Source organism: Anomaloglossus baeobatrachus, chromosome 2 (assembly GCF_048569485.1).
Source record: "Anomaloglossus baeobatrachus isolate aAnoBae1 chromosome 2, aAnoBae1.hap1, whole genome shotgun sequence".
In the NCBI taxonomy this organism is placed as follows: domain Eukaryota; kingdom Metazoa; phylum Chordata; class Amphibia; order Anura; family Aromobatidae; genus Anomaloglossus; species Anomaloglossus baeobatrachus.
Genome location: NC_134354.1, coordinates 627,566,843 through 627,588,231, shown reverse-complemented (window position 1 = coordinate 627,588,231; position 21,389 = coordinate 627,566,843). Strand labels below are relative to the sequence as shown.

Genomic DNA, 21,389 nt, shown 5'->3' with positions numbered 1-21,389 from the left:
GGACAATTCAGCAACGACTAGCGATCTCACAGCAGGGGCCTGATCGCTGGTAGGTGTCACACATAACGAGATCGCTGGCAAGATCGTTGATGCGTCACAGAAACTGACCCAGCAACAATCTCGTTAGCGATCTCGTGTGTGACGGGGCCTTAAGTGAAATTAGACATCACATTTAAAGCCTAAGATATCAAACAATGTCTATACAAACCATCATAAGGCGTTTGCATGACATTAATCTATGAGCCAGGTATAGGTGTTCCACTGACCTCTTGCCTATCATGGTGCAGAGCAAGACATCAATGGAGGTCTATCCCCTTCAGCGATGGGTCCTGTTTTTATCTTGAACACAATGATAGATGGAGATTGGTGTCGAGATCACAGGGCAACTCCATTAAGAAGCTTTCAAAAAGGAATGTCAAAAGTATTCCAGTAGTCATTTTTCATGAAGACAATGCCAGGCCACCTGTTACTGATGTTATTGTGAGCAGCCTGCATATCCTAAATGCTTTACCATAGCCTGCAGGATCTCGGGACTTGTCTCCTATTGAGCACATCTGAGAGGTCATAGGTAAGCAATAAAAAAAAAAAAAAAGCTGCCAGCAGTGGATCTTGATGATTTAGATGTCCATTCCATTCATTGTGGAAGAACATTCCTCAGAAAACCATTAATAACATCAGACATCAGCCAAGGTGTGTAGGTCAGTGTATTTCTGTGTGTGAAGCTTATATTGGATACCGAATAACTTGAGATGTATTGAAAATGTTGCTTCCGTTTTTTCATCATTTGTATATTATTAACGTTTGTATTGATAGTCTTATTTTCATAATTTCATGACTTTCCTTCTTGGTGTCGCAATTTCATTGTTGGAGTGTATGAAAAAAAAAAAGTTTATTAATATATCCTCATTTTTTATATTTAAAGTTGTGTCAGGAAAAATGGCAATGCTGTAAAAGGTTGGAGTATTGTAGTTTTCAGTCCAATTTATTGCAGTTTACTTTAGAGAGGAACATTATGGTTTCTCAGTTCCCAGTTGCATTTCAAACTGACAGCGGTGAAATGAAGCAGAACGGTGAGGAAAAGAAATCCAATGACAGGTAAACTAACATTTATCTTGGGAATTAAAAATGGCAAAAATTCTCTAAAAATAAGTGAAAGCTATGATATGTTGTTTTTTTTAACAACAAAATACTTTTTAAATAAAACATTCATAAAATGCCTTATAAATGAAACGACGTGAAGTTGTAAGGCTCATGAGACAATCACTTTAACAACTTTAGAAATGTCATAAAGTGATAGAGAAGACATCTCTCTCTGTACTGGGGGTAAGCTTAGGGGGCCCATCGTATAAAATCAGAATTTTATTTTAAATGTATATATTTTTTTAATTTGACAATTTTTTTTAATTTTATAGCACAAGCTATACAAATCTTGCAGTTTTCACAGTGACCACTAAGCTCAATATTACACATACATTTGCGTCACACAATTTCTGCCGAGTGTGGCAATACTCCATATGTGGCTGTACAGTAATTTGTAGCCAAATGGCGAGACTTGTGTGGGAGGAAAGGAGCGCTACTTAACCCTTAAGGGCACTTTACATGCTGCGATCTCGCTAGCTAGCGTAGACGCCCCCCGTCAGTTGTGCGACACGGGCAAATCGCTGCTCGTGGCGCACAACATCGCTTACACCCGTCACACGGACTTACCTTCCCTGCGACGTCGTTGTGGCTGGCGAACCGCCCCCTTTATAAGGGGGTGGTTTGTGCGGCGTCACACAGCAGCCGTCCAATAGAAGCGGAGGGGCGGAGATGAGCGGCCGGACATGCCGCCCACCTCCTTCCTTCCGCATTGCTGGTGGACGCAGGTAAGGAGATGTTCGTCGTTCCTGCGGTGTCACACATAGCGATGTGTGATGCCGCAGGAACGACGAACAACCAGTGGCATGCACCACCAATGATATTATGTAAAGGAGCGACGTGTCAACGATCAACGATTTTTGACGTTTTTGCTATCGTTGATCGTCGCTCCTAGCTGTCACACGCTGTGATGTCACTAACGACGCCGGATGTGCGTCAGAAACACCGTGACCCCGACGATATATCGTTAGCGATGTCGCAGCATGTAAAGCACCCTTTAGAGCATAGATTTTCCTAGAATAGTTTGTGGACTCCATAATCAGAGCCCCTAAGTGCTAAGAACAGAATACCCCCTGAAGTGTCCTCACTTTGGAAATGACACCAGTCTGTGAATTTATCCACAGGTGTGGTGACTATTTTGACTCCATGGGTGTTTTCCAGAAACATCAGCAATGGATGTTGCCGAGTGAAAATTGCAAATCTGTCATTGTAGTGCCCGAACATAGTAGAGCCCATAGATTGTCTCCAGAAGCACGAACTGTGCACATACACCTAGTAAATTAAGTCGGCTCTCCTGATTAAAGAAATGCAAAATAGATGTGGTTTAGGAAAATGGTTCTGCTCAGAAGGGTGGGGTGCATTTGGATTTGGGAGTACAGATTTTGCTGGATTTCTTTTTAGGGAAAGCCATGGCGCTTTTCCAGAACCTTTAGGTTATCACTAACATGGGCCTAAGTGAAGGCTTGTTTTTTTTCTTCATGTGGAAGCTTTTATTGGGAACCTTTTGCGAGACATTTTGGATTACATTTATCCTGTGCTCTACGCTGAGCACTTACATTGGGGTTTATAGTTAAATAAATGAATGCTATTCACATGACACCCATGAGGGAACCACTCACTATAATGAGGCAGCAAAGTTACTCTGGACTCAGTCTGGCCTCTGATCAAGGGTATCTGTCTTTTCAAAAGTGCACAAAACTGTGCCCAACTGCGCTTTTATAAATGCTTAAAAAGACAGACACCGCTGGACTACAGATCAGAGACATTCCACAGTGTCACATTATTATAGGGAAGCTTCCATCAAAGGTTCCATCTGAATCCTGTATTTCAGAGATTTACATGTCACTGGAGTCCCGAGTGGATGGGATAGGGAGCCTCCTCCCTCTCTCAGCCTCTTAAATACTGTGATTGCAGCGTTTAGGGAGTTAAACAAACAAGGGCGGTATGGGTATGATCGCCAGGACGTACCGGTATGTACATTTGCGTAACACCACAATATCGAAAATACTGATATGTTCAATGTCGGAAATGGGTTAAGCACTATGGGGAGCAGCTGATATTTGCCACGAAAACCTAGTATATGGCTAGCTCACATTACAACTGCAATAACAGTGTAGGGGATCTGCCCACATGTGCGGCATCACTCCTTTCATCGTCTTCTAGCATTTGCAAAAGGATAAGGGAAGATGAAGTTTAGGATCACAGTGCTGAGCCATTTTGATATACCGTATTTTTCGCTTTATAAGACGCACCTAATAAAGCCTGCTTTACATGCTGCAATTAATCGTGCGATCGCATTTGCGATTGCACACGCCCCCATCGTTTGTGCGTCACGGGCAATTTGTTGCCCGTGTTGCACAAAGTCAGTAACCCCCGTCACACGTACTACTTACCTCCCGAACGACCTTCCAGTGGGCGGCGAACATCCACTTCCTGAAGGGGGAGGGACGTTCGGCGTCACAGCGACGTCACACAGCGGCCGGCCAATAGAAGCGGAGGGGCGGAGATGAGCGGGACGTAAACATCCCACCCACCTCCTTCCTTCCGCATTGCCGGCGGCCGCAGGTAAGCTGCAGTTCATCGTTCCCATGGTGTCACACGGAGCGACGTGTGCTGCCTCGGAACAACCGACGCACAGAAGGACGTTCGATTTTTTGAAAATGAGCGACGTGTCAGCGACCAACGATAAGGTGAGTATTTTTGCTTGTTAACAGTCGCTCATTTGTGTTACACGCTACGATATGTCAAATGAGGCCAGATGTGTGTCACTAACGACGTGACCCCGAAGATATATCGTATGATATATCGTAGCGTGTAAAGCCCGCTTTAGACTCATCTAGGTTTTAGACGAGGAAAATAAAAAAATATATATATTTTGAGGCAAATAGTGCACTAAAACATTTTAATAGAATAAAAAAAAACCCCAAACATTATTTTAACAATACATACACAACAGGAGTCAACAGCAGCAATGTAAGTAACATGAATCATGTTTGTGGATAACGTGTGAGGGGACGTTTTAATCCTCAGATACGGCACTCTTCTAGTCATCAGGGAACCCCAGGAATCCTTTATCACTGCTGTCAACAGCTCGGAAGCTCAGTTGCTCACAGTCAGTAGTGTCGCTTTCTTCAGTGTCCTGATATAACATACCATCTTCGGTGCCATCTAAGGCATTGCTAATGCCACGTTTTGAATGACCTTATAACCGTTTCATCCCTCACTGACTGCCATGAAGTTTTCACCCACTCATACACTTGAGTAATAGTGGGTCTCTTCATTCAGAAGGTTTCAGATCGTGATTACCAGCAGCCATTCATTTGTTCCATTCCATTCTTCTCAAGTGAACACTAAGCGTTTTTTTGATTGAAACGTCAAGGGGTTGCAGCTGGCTGGTAAGGCCCCCTGGAATCACAGTGACCCGGGTCTTCACTTCTTTAGGCCTAAAACACACTTCCGCATAAAAAACGTCCGTGTGACACGGTCCGTTTTTCGGGTCCGTGTTCCGTTTTTTTGGGGCGTTTCTCCGGTACGTATGCCATCTGTGTGATGGCGTATGCGAGCCGTGTGTACGTGTAAAATGTCCATGTTTGTGTGTAAAATGCCCGTGTATGTGTACGTGGAATGTCCGTGTGGAATGTCCGTTTGTGTGTTGCACAATGTCGTTGTATGATACATGTCGGCTGACAGCAGACAGAGTTGCACGATGAGAATGAACTTGGGTGAACTTCACCCGACTTCATTGTCATGCTGCGGCTCTGTCTGTGTGCCGCGTACTGATTAGCGGTCACCTGTGAAGGATTCACTAGTGACCGGTAATCCCCGAGTGACTGAAGTGAGCAGCCCTCTCTCATACTTACCGCTCCCCGATCACCAATCATCAATTTTATAAGCCCGAAAAAGCCCTCCATGTCTGGCGTAATCCAGGATGGCCCAGCGTCGCTTCCAGCTCTGCTGCGTGAAGGTGACCGGAGCTGCAGAAGACACCGCCGCTCCTGTCAGCTCCACGCAGCTAATGAAGGGAATAGCGCGATCAGCTGTATTCAGCGTTGGCCGCGAGTAACCTCAGTGACAGCTCAGCTGATCGCGCTATTCCCTTCATTAGCTGCGTGGAGCTGACAGGAGCGGCGGTGTCTTCTGCAGCTCCGGTCACCTTCATGCAGCAGAGCTGGAAGCGACGCTGGAGCATCCTGGATTACGCCGGACATCGAGGGCTTTTTCGGGCTTATAAAATTGGTGAACAAGGCAATTTGTTAGTGTTTTTTTCTAATCAAGGATTGTTCGGGTGTGTGTGTTTATTTACTGTAATTTACAGATTAATCATGGAAGGTACCTCGGGGAGACGCCTGACATGATTAATCCAGGACTTATTGGCAGCTATGGGCTGCCAAAAACTCCTTATTACCCCGAATGCCAGTGCACCAGGGCAAATCGGGAAGAGCCGGGTACAGTCCCAGAACTGTCGCATATAATGTATGCGGCAATTCTGGGCGGCTGCTGACTGATATTGTTAGGCTGGGGGGCTACCCATAACGTGGGGCTCCCCATCCAGAGAATACCAGCCTTCAGCCGTATGGCTTTATCTGGCTGGTATTAAAATTGGGGGGGGACCGCACGCCGTTTTTTTTAATTATTTATTTATTTTACTGCACAGTATAGACACGCCCACCGGCTGCTGTGATTGGGTTCAGTGAGACACCTGTCACTCAGCGTGGGGGGCGTGTCTGACTGCAACCAATCACAGGCGTCTGTGGGTGGGGAAAGCAGGGAATACGAGATTGATTAATGAGCGGCCGGCATATTCAAAAAATTGTTGCTGCGTATTCTCTGCACAGCTGTTCCTCGCCGCGCTGGTGATCGGGGAGCGGTATGAGCCGGGGGAAGAAAAAAACCAAGCGCCAATGTAAGTATGACTGAGAACAGCAGAAAAAAAGGTAAGTATACTGAATTTAATTTAAAAAAAAAAAAAAAAAAAAAATAATAAGATCGATAGTGTAAAAACGCACACGCACGAAACGTGCTGAACACGGACATACTCCGTGTGCGGTCCGTGCAGGCAAGGACCCATAGACTTTAGCGGGTCCCGTGCCTGCGTGCTGCCGGCCAAAAACGGACATGTCGTCCGTGCACAAAAGCGCACACACGTACTTATCACACGGACACACGTTCCGTATGATTTGACGTGTGTGTACCATCTACCATTGAATAACATGGGTCTTCGTGTGTACGTGTCTCCGATACGTGCAAATACGTACCGCACACGTACAAAAAAAAACGGATGTGTGTTGTGGGTCTTAAAGACCTTTTTCATGGTTTCACTAATGTGTGCTCTAAATTGGTCCAGCACTAAACAGGGCAGGTTTTTTTTAGAAGCCTTCCAGGACGTTTGGACCGCACTTTGTCATCCTACACTCTTATTCCGTGTTCATCCATCCTTTTACATGAACATGCACAACTCCTCGTGGTATTTCTTCTTTTGGCATGTTCTTCCTTTTGAAAATTAACATTGGTGGCAGTTTCGTGCCATCGGCACAGCAGGACAGCACAAAGGTGTAAGGTTTTTTCATGTCCTGAGGTTCTTACCGTTACAGTTTTTGCACCCTTTTCATTAACAGTCCTGTTAGATGGCACATCAAAGGTTAGAGGGACTTCATCCATATTCCCAATCTGGCCTATTTCAAAATAATTTTTCTTTTTGCTGTCAAGTTCAAACTTGTGGAAAAACAGGATCTTGGACTATTCTCGGGGCATTTTTTGTGCAATTCTAGTTTTTGCTCGCATTGCAAGACCATATCTGCTCTATGATGGTGATCCTGTAAAGTCATTAATGCCTTTCTCCGCAGCAATGTGCTTTGCTTCGTATATGATTATTATTATTTATTATTATAGCGCCATCAATTCCATGGACAAGTACAATAATCATAAAAAATACAAGGCACAGACTGGTACAGGAGGAGAGAGGTCCCTGCCCACGAGGGCTCACAGTCTACAAGGGATAGGTGAGGATACAGTAGGTTAGGGTAGAACTGGTTGTGCGGCGCTATATAAGACTGAGGGTTTCGGAAGGTTGTAGGCTTGTCGGAAGAGGTGGGTCTTCAGGTTCCTTTTGAAGCTTTTCAAGGTAGGCGAGAGTCTGATGTGTTGTGGCAGAACATTCCAGAGTATGGGGGAGGCGCGGGAGAAATCTTGGATGCGATGGTGTGAGGACGAGATGAGAGGGGAGTAGAGAAGGAGATCTTGTGAGGATCGAAGGTTAGATGCAGGCAAGTACCGGGAGACTAGGTCACAGATGTAAGGAGGAGACAGATTGTGGATGGCTTTGTATGTCATGGTTAGTGTTTTGAACTGGAGTCGTTGGGCAATATGATCATTTTAGTAGACACGGGAAGGCCATTATTTCTGTTGCGTGTAATCCATTCTATAATGTTCACGTTTAAACTCTGTCCCCTTAGCACCACACCCACAAAGACTACATTTGCTACTTTTTCCAGCTCATCTTCCTGTTACCTCCACTTTTTTATTTTTTCAGTTGGAGGCGGCCCGAAATGTCTCTCCACTACTCTTTTTCCATGCTCTTTAGCATATTTTATTACCTACAGTTTAAGGGGAATTTTATACGCTAGCCCTTTCCACTTTGACATCCTTGAAAAATTCACAATATGCAGCAGCAGCCTACAGTACGGTATTTTTCTGCAACAACATACAGTATTGAATCAACTGTCAGCACTGTGTCCTTCATAGTTATGGGGGCACTGAAGCTAAGAATATGAATGAATAACATACGATAGCTGTAGAAAAAGACAAAGATTGCATTTCCAAAAATCCTAACTTGATCTGGTGCTGCTAGGAAAAAATTACTGGTATACAACACATCATGGCAAACCTCTGAGTGAGCAAAAATAGGCGGAACCCCTAGCACTTTAAAGGCTGACGCACTGTTCTGGGGGATCTGTGGATGACGCACTGTTCTGGAGGATCTGTGGATGACGCACTGTTCTGGGGGGGGGGAGGGATCTGTGGATGACGCACTGTTCTGGGGGGGGGGATCTGTGGATGACGCACTGTTCTGGGGGGGGATCTGTGGATGACGCACTGTTCTGGGGGGGGGGGGATCTGTGGATGACACACTGTTCTGGGGGGGGGGATCTGTGGATGACGCACTGTTCTGGGGGGGGGGGATCTGTGGATGACGCACTGTTCTGGGGGGGGGGGATCTGTCGATGACGCACTGTTCTGGGGGATCTGTGGATGACGAACTGTGGGGGGGATCTGTGGATGATGCACTGTTATGGGGGGGGGGGGATCTGTGGATCTCATTTTGGGGAACAACTTTCATCTAAAACTACATCACCAACTTTTCGCATTAACACATAATTACATGAAGGTTGGTATTGAAACTTAATAAGATGCTTTCAAGTTCACGAAGAGCATCATATATTTAATAGTGATGAGCGGGCACTATCATGCTCGGGTGCTCTGTACTCTTAATGAGCAGTTGGAAGCTCAGATGGGCGCGACAAGTATAATGGAAGTTAATGGGGAACTCAAGTATTTTTCCAGGAAAGCTTATGGAAAAATGCTCAAGTTCCTAATTGATTTCCATTACACTCAGATGGTCGAGTCGAGCCCATCAGAGAATCCAAGTGTTCATTATGAGTACTGAGCGCCTGAGCATGGTAGTGCCCGCTCATCTCGAATATTCAAACATTTACTAACCCATGTGACAAGATCATCAGAAAATTTGTAGTTATTATTCAATAAGAGAAATATGATTAACATTTAGAAAACTTTTCTGCATATTCAGCTACGACAATCAGTGCTGCCGATTACCTCATACTTATCTGAAGAACCCTTCTGATCGGAGCCATCATCGCTATCGGAACTTTGTCTTCTGAAACCAGGCGGCAGGGCCGGGCCTATAACTGGCCTAAAACAGAACACATCCAAGTCGTCGATAGTGAGAAGCACATTGTAATATGTAATATATAATTCCAGTGACAGATATTGCATATTCTGAAATGTTTGCATTGATTCAGAATACAGTTAGGTCCAGAAATATTTGGACAGTGACACAAGTTTTGTTATTTTAGCTGTTTACAAAAACATGTTCAGAAATACAATTATATATATAATATGGGCTGAAAGTGCACACTCCCAGCTGCAATATGAGAGTTTTCACATCCAAATCGGAGAAAGGGTTTAGGAATCATAGCTCTGTAATGCATAGCCTCCTCTTTTTCAAGGGACCAAAAGTAATTGGACAAGGGACTCTAAGGGCTGCAATTAACTCTGAAGGTGTCTCCCTTGTTAACCTGTAATCAATGAAGTAGTTAAAAGGTCTGGGGTTGATTACAGGTGTGTGGTTTTGCATTTGGACATGCGGTCTAAGGAACTCTCAATTGAGGTGAAGCAGAACATCCTGAGGCTGAAAAAAAAGAAAAAAATCCATCAGAGAGATAGCAGACATGCTTGGAGTAGCAAAATCAACAGTCGGGTACATTCTGAGAAAAAAGGAATTGACTGGTGAGCTTGGGAACTCAAAAAGGCCTGGGTGTCCACGGATGACAACAGTGGTGGATGATCGCCGCATACTTTCTTTGGTGAAGAAGAACCCGTTCACAACATCAACTGAAGTCCAGAACACTCTCAGTGAAGTAGGTGTATCTGTCTCTAAGTCAACAGTAAAGAGAAGACTCCATGAAAGTAAATACAAAGGGTTCACATCTAGATGCAAACCATTCATCAATTCCAAAAATAGACAGGCCAGAGTTAAATTTGCTGAAAAACACCTCATGAAGCCAGCTCGGTTCTGGAAAAGTATTCTATGGACAGATGAGACAAAGATCAACCTGTACCAGAATGATGGGAAGAAAAAAGTTTGGAGAAGAAAGGGAACGGCACATGATCCAAGGCACACCACATCCTCTGTAAAACATGGTGGAGGCAACGTGATGGCATGGGCATGCATGGCTTTCAATGGCACTGGGTCACTTGTGTTTATTGATGACATAACAGCAGACAAGAGTAGCCGGATGAATTCTGAAATGTACCGGGATATACTTTCAGCCCAGATACAGCCAAATGCCGCAAAGTTGATCGGACGGCGCTTCATAGTATAGATGGACAATGACCCCAAGCATACAGCCAAAGCTACCCAGGAGTTCATGAGTGCAAAAAAGTGGAACATTCTGCAATGGCCAAGTCAATCACCAGATCTTAACCCAATTGAGCATGCATTTCACTTGCTCAAATCCAGACTTAAGACGGAAAGACCCACAAACAAGCAAGACCTGAAGGCTGCGGCTGTAAAGGCCTGGCAAAGCATTAAGAAGGAGGAAACCCAGCGTTTGGTGATGTCTATGGGTTTCAGACTTAAGGCAGTGATTGCCTCCAAAGGATTTGCAACAAAATATTGAAAATAAAAATATTTTGTTTGGGTTTGGTTTATTTGTCCAATTACTTTTGACCTCCTAAAATGTGGAGTGTTTGTAAAGAAATGTGTACAATTCCTACAATTTCTATCAGATATTTTTGTTCAAACCTTCAAATTAAACGTTACAATCTGCACTTGAATTCTGTTGTAGAGGTTTCATTTCAAATCCAATGTGGTAGCATGCAGAGCCCAACTCGCGAAAATTGTGTCACTGTCCAAATATTTCTGGACCTAACTGTATACTCATGGATTTTCTCAGAACACTTTTAGCCATCGTCTGGATTTGCTGAGATTATAAAAGCCTGGCTGCACAATAAAGGAACATGGCAATCAGAGGCCGCACACTGTCTGCCCCGTTCTTTAGAATTGATGTCCGATTGCAATTTATGATACCAAGTGCAGATTTCAATGGTGTATCACAGTCTAATTACAGGAAACCGCTGTCCCGATGCCAAGGACAGCCCCTCTGCTAGCGTGAATGACTACTGGAAAGATCGAACAACAAATTGCACTTCTGTTTGTTCAACAGTTCACAAAATCAAAATGAAGGACTAAAAACATTCTAAATGCCCTGCGGCAACAAAGAAAGGGGGATAAAAGGAACGATAAAAGGAATCACAAAATCAAATTACACAACACGTACCTTTCAGGTGACTCTGAAGGTCTTTTAAAGCCTGGTGGAAGAGCAGGCCCAAAAAAATCATCATCATCATCATCATCCTTCTCCTCCTCCTCATCATCATCATCTTGTGGAGTTTCTAGTTTTCTGCAAACACAATTCAATTAGCATGAACTTAAGATAAGTCTCATATGGTTTGAGAGAAAAACGTACAGTACACAAGAAAACAAGTATATATAAAGACTTGTTTTCATCATTTAATCCTCTTTCAGGTATTTTTGGTCCAGAGGACAGGCCTATCAGTGACTAACAGCTATATCTGTGTGAACACTTATCCAAAGAAGCTGTCAGTCACAAATAGGATCAACCACTTGAATGAAGGACCGCCCACTGGACTACTAATCCCAGAAAGAGAAGAGGATTAAATGATTACAGGGGTTGTCCATTACTTGGACAACCCCTTCTGATTCCCCTTGTCCCCCATAAAAAAGAGAATTTTGTTACTTACCGTAAATTCTTTTTCTTATAGTTCCGACATGGGAGACCCAGACCATGGGTGTATAGCTTCTGCCTCCGGAGGACACACAAAGTACTACACTCAAACGTGTAGCTCCTCCCTCCTAGCATATACACCCCCTGGTAGCCAGTCCTAGCCAGTTTAGTGCAAAAGCTGAAGGAGGACATCCACCCATAAGTAGAGATAGAGTAAAACTCGGAAAGACCGGAACTCTGTCTGCTAACAACAGCCGGTGAAACACACGGAACAAGAAACCTGCCAACAGGCAACAGGGAGGGTGCTGGGTCTCCCATGTCGGAACTATAAGAAAAAGAATTTACGGTAAGTAACAAAATTCTCTTTTTCTTCATCGTTCCTTATGGGAGACCCAGACCATGGGACGTTCTAAAGCAGTCCATGGGTGGGAATAAACAGAAAAACTGAGAAGTAGGCGAAACCTAACTTCACAAATGGGCGACAGCCGCCTGAAGGATGCGTCTGCCCAAGCTCGCATCTGCCGAAGCAAGAGCATGCACGTGGTAGTGCTACGAAAAGGTATACAGACTAGTCCAAGTGGCAGTCTGACAGACCTGCTGAGCCGTAGCCTGTGCCTGAAAACCTAAGAGGCACCGACAGCTCTGGTCAAGTGTGCCTTGATCCCCGGCGTGAGAGGCACTTGAGTACACTGGTAGGTATTGGGAAAAAGACCGACCTAAACCAACGAGCCAGGGTCGGCTTAAATGCCGAAAGGCCCTTACGCTGACCAGCGGTCAAGCACAAAAGAAAGGTGCACCGCCTAAGAACAGCGGTGCGAGACACATAGATCCGGAGCGCCCGCACCAGATCCAGAGTATGCAACGCCCTTTCAAAGCGATGAACAGGAGCCGGACAAAAGGAAGGCAGGTAAAATTCCCCGGTTAAGGTGGCAGCAACCACCTTAGGGAGAAAGTCCGGAGTCGGACGGAGAACCACCTTGTCTTGATGAAGGGAGGACTCCGAAGAGAGTGCAGCCAAAACAGAGACTCCCTTGAGGGAAGTCATGGCCACTAGAAAGACCACTTTCTGTGAAAGACTAAACAAGGAAACCTCCCTAAGAGGCTCAAAGGGGGGTTTCCGGAAGCTGTGGGGACCGAATTAAGGTCCCAGGGCTCCAAGAGCCGCCGGTAAGGCGGAATGATGTGAGATGCGCCCTGCATGAAGGAGCGCACCTGGACCAGCCGGGCGATACGCCGCTGGCACAACACTGACAGAGCCGAGACCTGTCCCTTAAGGAACTGAGGGATAGTCCTAGCTGCAGGCCGGACTGTAGAAGGGACAGGAGGGTCGGCAAGGCCAAAAAGCCAAAGGATACTTCCGAGCTCGAGTCATAGTGGAGATGACTTCAGGAGGGATACCAGAAGTCGTCAAGTTCCATGACTCAAACGCCACGCCGTCAAACTGAGAGCCGTAGGTTCTGGCGGAAGGACGGACCTCGTGAGAGAAGGTCTGGACAGTCCGGGAGATGCTTTGGCACCTCTACGGACAGACGGAGCAGGTCAGGGTACAAAGCTTGCCTGGGTCAGTCTGGAGTAATGAGAATGACCCGACGGCCCTCCTTTCTGATCTTGCGCAGGACTCTGGGCAAGAACTAGAGGGTGAAACACGTAAGACAGACGAAGCTGGGACCAAACTCGAACCAGTGCGTCTGCCGCAAAAACCTGAGGATCGTGGAGCCACGGTTTGACGGCAGAACAATCTGCCTCCCAGTTTTCCACGTCTGGGATGTGGGCTGCGGATATGGTGGACTAGGAGTCCTCCGTCCACTGAAGAATGCGATGAACCTCCAACATTGCCAGGCGGCTGAGTGCCCCGCCCTGGAGGTTGATGTAGGCAACGCTGTAGCGTTGTCTGACTGGACTCGAATGTGTCTGGCCGCCAACCGATGGTGAAAAGCTTAGAGAGCTAGAAACACAGCTCTGATTTCCAGCACATTGATCCAGAGGGCTGATTCGGACAGAGTCCAAGTGCCCTGCGCTCCATGGTGCAGATATACTGCTCCCCAGCCGGATAGACTAGCATCTTGGTGAGGATCACCCGGGACGGAGCCAAAAAGGAGCGTCCCTGAGACAGAGGGGACGATGCCACCATTGAAATGAGCCCCTGGTCTGTGGCAAAGCCACCAACCCGAGGAAGGAGGAAGTCCGCTTGTTCCGACAGCGGAAAACATCCAGCCATAGAGGACGCAGATGGAACTGGGCAAGGGAATTGCTTCCATTGACACCACCATCTGATCCAGCACCTGTATTAGGTGCCTGATGGAACGACGTCGACCGCCAGCGGAGGAACTGCTGTTTGACTAAGGGCAGATTCACAAGTGCCGACAGAGTCTCGACTTGCGTCCCTGGGTCTGTGAACTTCTGGGTCGAAGTCAGAGTGGACTTGGACAGTGACAAACCACCCGAATTGGTTAGAGTGGCGAGAGTGAGCGAAGCACTCCGCTAACAGTCTGCACTGGATGAAACCCAGAGCAGAAGGCTGTCCTGGACAAAAAGATCACTGCCAACCCCTAGAGGTGCAGGACCGCAATCACAGCTGCCCCGACCTTGAGAATACTCGAGGGGCCGTGGCTAACCCAAAGGGAAGAGCCACGAATTGGACCACTCTGATTGCAAAACGTAGCCAACGCTGGTGTGAAACTGCGATTGGCATATGCAGATAGGCATCTCTGATGTCGATGGATGCTAGGGAATCTCCTTGGGTCAATGATTGATCGCAGAGACTCTATGCGAAACTGCCGCACCTGAACATGCTTGAGAAGCTTGAGATCCAGGTCGGAAGGCACCGCCCTCCTCGGGTACTAGGAATAGATTTAAGCAGAAATCTCAGAACCGTTCCCAGACGGGAACCGGTACAATTACCCCAGTGGCCTGCAAGAATGCCACAGCCTGTGAGAAGGCGGCGGCCTTGGAGCAGAGGGGAGTTGACAGAAAAAATCTGTTTGGCGGGCTGGATAGAATTCTATCCTGTAGCCGTGGGAGATGGTATCTCGCACCCACTGATCGGAGACGTGTTAAAATCATACGTCGCCAAGTGGGAGAGCCTGCCACCGACCAAGGACGTTGCTGGCGTGGCCCGATAGGAGGAGGCTGACTTAGTGGCAGCATGTCCTGCGGTCTTCTCGCGCGCCATTTGGGTTTACGATCCTTGGCTGAGCCAGTGGGCAAGGCCGAGGGGCTTAGAGAACGATCAGATGGAGGAACAAAAAGAACGAAACCTCGACTGATTCCTGCCCTGGACAGGTTTCCTGGTTTAGGTTTGTGGCATGGAAGAAACTCTTCCCGCCAAGAGCTTCCTTAATAATTTCATCCAGTTGTTCCCGAACAGTCTGGTCCCAGCAAAAGGGAGCCCAGCAAGGAACTTCTTTAGAAGCATCCGCCGTCCACTTCCGAAGCCACAGGAGCCTGCGGATAGCGAGAAAATTAGCCGAGGCCACCGCAGTGCGGTGAGAGTCTCCAGCATGGCAGACATGGTATAGGATGAAAAGACTGAAGTCTGGAAGTTAAGGCAACCATTTCGGGCAAAGAGTCCCTATGAGGGAATGCATTTCCTCTAGAGAAGCAGAGATGGCTTTGAAAGCCGCACTGCTGCAAATGGGGAGAACGAGGCCCCTGCCGCCTCCATACAGATTTGGCCAGAAGGACAAACTGGCGGACAGCAAAACCGTAAGTGAAGAGCCATCAGCCACTGATACAACGTCCGGGCTGAGAGTCTAAACACCGAAGGGACCACCTTTGGTGAATGAGCCCACTCCTTGACCACCGCTGGTGGAAGGGGAAAACTGTCATCAGAACCACGCTTTAGGAAGCGTTTGCCAGAGCAGACCCTGGGCTTGGTCACAGTGGCCTGAAAACTGGAGTGGTTAAAGAACACACTCCTTATTCTCTTAGGCAAGTTAAACTGGTGGCCTGTTGCCAGAGAAGTTTGCTCCTCTGATACTGGCGGATTGAGGTCCAGTACAGAATTAATGTACAGAATTAATGTACAGTGGGATCCTTAGAGAGGTGCCGTCAGCCACTGATACAACTATCCGGGCTGAGAGTCTAAACACCGGAGGGACCACCCTTGGTGAATGAGCCCACTCCTTGACCACCTCTGGTGGAAGGAGGAAACAGTCATCAGAACCACGCATTGGGAGCGTATGTCAGGACAGGCTCTGGGCTTGGTCACAGTGGGCTGACAACTGGAGTGGTTAAGGAACACACTCCTTGTTCTCTTAAGGTATACTGATGCCTTTTCTGCCAGAGAGGGATACTCCCCTGATTCAGGCGGATTGAGGTCCAGTACAAATATAATGGACGCAATCAAATCATTAGCATCTGCGTCACCTTCGGACAGATCAATGGTACATTAAGTAGCGTCCGAGCCCCCAGTAAAGACATCCTCCTCGTCCAGTGAGTCAGCTCGTGAATCAGAGCTGCGGGACGGGGAAGGACAGGGGACCCTGCGTCTCCATTTTAGGAGGACGGGGTCTGAAAACCAGATGAAGAGACCTCTAAGAGCTTGCTGAGCGAGCCGTAGCAGCAGAAGCGCCCTGAGAAGGGGGCTAATGCATGCTCAGCACCCCCGGAGCAGCTGGAGGACCACTGACGAGCCTCCAGGCTGAGGGACCACTGTGTTTATGTGCTCAGTACAGGCAGTACGAGTCTACATGCAGCATAGTAAGAACAGCCTTGCAGCCTTGCTCTGATGTGAGACATGCTGCAGAGGTGGGGGCTCTGTGAGGGAATGCATCTCCAGAATGACCCCCAGCAGAGTATATAAACAGAGAATATAAGCAGCTGCACAACTGGAGGTTGTGGCTGCAAGACCGTTTAACATACATTTCTTTGCCCTCCAGTCCCCCAGCCCTGGCCCCCACTAGTCACAATGAGGTATCTCTGTGCCTATGCAGACACTGAGAACGCTGAGAAAATGGCGACCGGAGCGCAGGCGAGGGGGCGGGGCCTACTGAGAGCGGGCAAATGAGGTATACAGGGGAGGGAATCCTTCCTCAGTGAGGAGTGTCCGCTCCCTGTGCTGAACAGCCGCTGGGCGGAGCCACACTGTCCCTCTGCATGACTGACATGCAGAGGGGGTGAAACCGAAACTAGGCCTCAGGCAAAGCCGGGGCCTAGATTTAAACATGCGGCCAGCGTGCAGGCACCATCGGCGCGGTTCTCCAGTGAAAACTGGAGAACCGGCCGGAAATGTTACCCCAGACATATAACACACTCCCCCCAATAAATAAAGTACAAGGGACCCTGGAAAGACCACTTTCAGTGGTAAAAACGTCTCATACTTAGCTTTTGAGACGCAGGTGCCAGGTCCCTGGGGGGGGTTAAATGCTCCGTCCGACAGGATCCTTAACAGGGCTGCGGATGGAGACCGGTCTCCTGCAAAGCAGTGAGAACAGAGTTGGCTCCCACTTCAGCCAGAGCCCCAGGGGATGGTGAAGGAGCGCGGCATGTGAAGGCTCCAGCCTTGTAAAGTCAACCTTAACAGCACCGCCGACACAGTGGGGTGAGAAGGGACATGCCGGGAGTCCAGATTGGACCCGCTTTTCTTCCAAATCTTTGAAATCCAAAAAATCAAAAATCAGAGAATGCATGTGTGTGTGTGACCTCCTGAACACAAAGCATTGAACTGGCTAGGACTGGCTACCAGGGGGTGTATATGCTAGGAGGGAGGAGCTACACGTTTGAGTGTAGTACTTTGTGTGTCCTCCGGAGGCAGAAGCTATACACCCATGGTATGGGTCTCCCATAAGGAACGATGAAGAAAATAAATAAGCTAATACTCACCTCCGATGCGGATGCGATTCCAGCGATATGACATTATGATACGTAAGCTACGTGACCAATCAGGACCTGCCTCCTACACCTCACCTTCGGACATTTGAACAGGAAGTCAGCACAGCGCTCACGTCCTGATCAAATGTCTGAAGGTGGGGAGACAGACGGCGAGGACTGATTGTTATCACAAGCTATGTGACCAATGTCACATGGCCCCGGGAACGCGACTTTAGAAGTCACTGGAACCGCGGTTGCACCGGAGGGGAGTTTAGGCTTATTTAATTTTACAAGGGCGAACAAGGGGAATGAGAAAGGGTTGTCCAAGTAGTGGAAAACCCCTTTAAAAACAAGTTATACTGAATCCTTTCTCACAAAACTATATATCAATCTGCTCAGCTCCTCCTGCTGTATAACACTGTGCCTGCAGATTAGCCTGCATTTTCAGGGTCGCTGGTTCCCTTTAAATAGATAAACAGACACCAATCAATGTGAATAGACTGGCGCACATAGGTAATATGTATAGATTACAAATCTCATCAACCCAGATTATCGCAGTGCTATATAAAAGGTAACAAAATCCTCTGCTACAGGATCATAGCCGTGTTCTTCTACACTGGGTATTAGAAAGTCAATTAAATAGGCTGTGGAATCTCCAGACACTTCCCTTAAAGGGAACCTGTCACCTAGAATATGCGTTCTGACCTATCAGCAGATGCATGTATGCCCTAATTAAACCTCCCTACCCATCCTTGTGTTGCAAAAGTGTGTAATACGAAAGTAATAAAAAACGTTTTATTACTTTCATATTAACTATGTAAATTAGAGAGCCGCTGGCCACAAGGGCTGCGCCTTGCCCTATGGACTTCTGCATACTTTCTGTGGTATCATGCCCCTGCGGGCGTGTTACCATGGAGTCAAATGAGCGACGTCCCAGTCGTTCATTCTATCCTCCGCGCATTGCTGCAGGCTTCTTTTCCGAGTGTTCACTCGCCGGCTTCAGAAGCGCACTGCGCATGCGCAGTGTGCGTCTGAAACTGACATGGCGAACCAGGAAGAAAAGCCTGCCGCAATGGTAAGTATAAACGTGCGCAGGATAGAATGAGCGATGGGGACGTTGCTCATGTGACTCCATGGTATCCCGCCCACAGGTGCGGGATACCACGGAAAGTATGCAGACGTTCATAGGGCAAGGCGCCGCCCATGTGGCCAGCGGTTCTCTAATTTAAATAGGAAATATGAAAGTAATAAAATGTTTATTAGTTTAATATTACACAATTTTACAACACAAGGATGGGTAGGGAAGTGTAATTAGGGCACACATGCGTCTGCTGATAGGTGAGAACACATATTCTAGGTGACCGGTTCCCTTTAACTGACCAGAAATTCCCAGACCGAGCGGTGGAATCCAGCAGTGGCTCATGGAAGCCGGCAATCATCTCTTCCTAAACTGACCTCTGTGATGCCTCACTTCTCTCCTTATGATGCCAGTGGCTGTGTGATGTCTCCTGATCGCTGTCCTCAGACGAGTCTGAGGTTTGGTTCCTCTTGTATCCAGGAGGTAACACCGGACCTGCAACTGTAGAACAATGCAGGTCAATAGAAAAGTGATGAAAGTAGTTTGGTTATTATAGATTTTCTCTCATTTGGTGTCCATAATGCAAACACCAAAACTAGATATCCGATCCTTCAACTGATCCAAACTTTGATCACTAAAGAACAATAGGGTTATTTAAAGTCAGATCAGAATCCCTGCAGGAGGTTACATAAGTATTGGTTTAGGCTAGGTGTGCACGGTGCGTTTTTGGTCTAAATACTGTATGACTGCTTCCCCAGCAAAGTCTATGAGATTTCATTTTTGCTGTCCGCACAGTGCATTTTTGTTTTAGGTGTGTTTTTGTGGTGACCACAAAGATGCAACATGTCAATTATTTCTGCATTTTTGCCAGAGTTTTTCACCCTTGCAATGCATTGGAAAAAATGCAGCAACAAAAACGTGGCAAAATACACGGTGAAATGCATGCGGTTTTTTTTATGCGTTTTTGTTACCACTGTTGCGTTTGTGCGTTTTCTACCGGTCAAAAACACACAAAAACGCTGCATCTTTGTGGTCACAAAAAAAAGGAAACGTGCGCATATTGACTTACACTTGTTTGTTTTTCCATGGATCTTTGACATCCCATTGAAAACCTTAGACTATGTTCACATGTTCCAAAGAGCAGGTTTTGCCGTTTTTTTGGTGTCGTTTGTTTACAGTAATGTTTAAATAACAGTTTCATTCAGCACAAATAAAGCAAAAAACGCAGCTGCTCCTTGTCATTGCTTTCAATGGTGGAAAAAGCAGCAAAAAGGCTGAAATATTTGCTGCTTCTTTCATAAATGTAGGAGTTTTCCATTTCAGTCAGGGAAAAAAGCAATCGTGTGCATGAGATTTCTATAATCTCATTGCTTTTGCTGGTACTGTAAAAAGCAGCTTTTCATTTGCATAAAAAAATAAAAATTAAATAAATCACAGCAAAAACACAGTGCGAACATAGCCTTATGGAAAAACACACACAAAAAAAGCTAAAAGTGCTTAGGAGCAACACAGTAAAACAATTTCCTTTTTTTAACGTTTTTCAGCTCAAAGAAGTGGTGCTGCTAGTGCCAAAAATCTGGGGCAGTGCACATGCCCCGAACCTCTGCCTGGGTACTCGATTTCCGGACAAGTGCCACTTTGGACTAGGTCAGGGTTGACATGGTACCGAACACAGCTGGATTGTGGTGTATCCATAGGCCCCTGCCCCACCGCTCTTCATTCTGTAAGCCTCAGGTTGCTGAAGGTTTACAGCCAACAAGTTGTGCACATTCTGGCGCAGGCAGCGCAATACAGTTGGTGCATAGTGGCGCCTACGTCGCCCTGCTCTGTGTGCGCGGAGAAGAGGACTTGATTATTCTGATTAGGGGACAATAAACGATCTTTTTGCAAAACGTGGCATAAAGGTGGCATTATCACTTTTAAACTGGCATCATCATGATCGAGGCATTATTATGGCTATTGGGAGCACAATAGTTGCTTTGCTCTGGGTCCTGGCTACTCACTCTACATCACTGACTGCAAACAGTATTTTAGCACGCAAAAAATTTAAATATTGCAATCTTTGTGGGTTTTTTGCCTCATCTAATAGAGAAATGTAATATTTAGTCAGAGGACACCCTGAAACCTAGCCTAAATATTTTACTTTGCTTAGTTAATACTTACTCGTAGCCCAAAAATAAATGTATGGAACAAAACAAATAAATATGTCGCCAAACATGAGTGATTACTCCTGGCATTAAAATGGACCAACCAGCAGGATTTTGCTATATGAGGTAAAGGCAGTGCCATACAGGCGGTAAGATGCTGAATCCAGGCATACCTGTTATAGGAAGATGTGAAGTTTGGTTGATTAAGTATCTTTAATCAAAGTTGCAGAAATGCACTGCTCTTTGATTGACGGGTGCATCAGGTGCGGACCTTTGTGGGTCGGGTCCTCACGTTTATTCCTCCTCCGGTGTCCTGTTGGCATGCCCCATTTTCTTTATTTGACTATAGCTCCGCGATTGCTCTTGTTTGCGGTGCATGCATATTGCCATAGGAATGTCTTCAATAAAATGGCGTTGGAGTCTGCGCATACCGCATTCTCTGGCACCATTTTATTGAAGACACTGAGGTGAAGACTATGAGTTGCAGGGGCGCATGTGCAGATGTAAAAAGTAAAAAAAATCTGCCTCTCAGTCTTCACCGCAGTGTCCAGTGCCGGAGATCGCAGTATAATATCCTTTTTTAAATTCTAAATAGACTATGCCTTTCATAAGTTTTGTCAATAAGAAGCCTACTTAACCATGGGTGACATTACAACCTATGACTTAGTTGTC

At 46.5% G+C, this 21,389-nt stretch overlaps 1 protein-coding gene across 1 annotated transcript in view; it reads right to left on the bottom strand.

Moving 5' to 3' along the window:
* Positions 1 to 21,389, bottom strand: part of GPALPP1 (GPALPP motifs containing 1) — a 57,933-nt gene that overhangs the window by 19,572 nt on the left and 16,972 nt on the right. The window contains exons 2-4 of the mRNA XM_075336877.1: positions 18,948 to 19,071; positions 11,214 to 11,336; positions 8,968 to 9,064 (exon numbers count right to left, since the gene is read on the bottom strand). Of these exons, the coding sequence (XP_075192992.1) occupies positions 8,968 to 9,064; positions 11,214 to 11,336; positions 18,948 to 19,071 (344 nt within the window). The remainder of the gene's footprint in view (positions 1 to 8,967; positions 9,065 to 11,213; positions 11,337 to 18,947; positions 19,072 to 21,389) is intronic.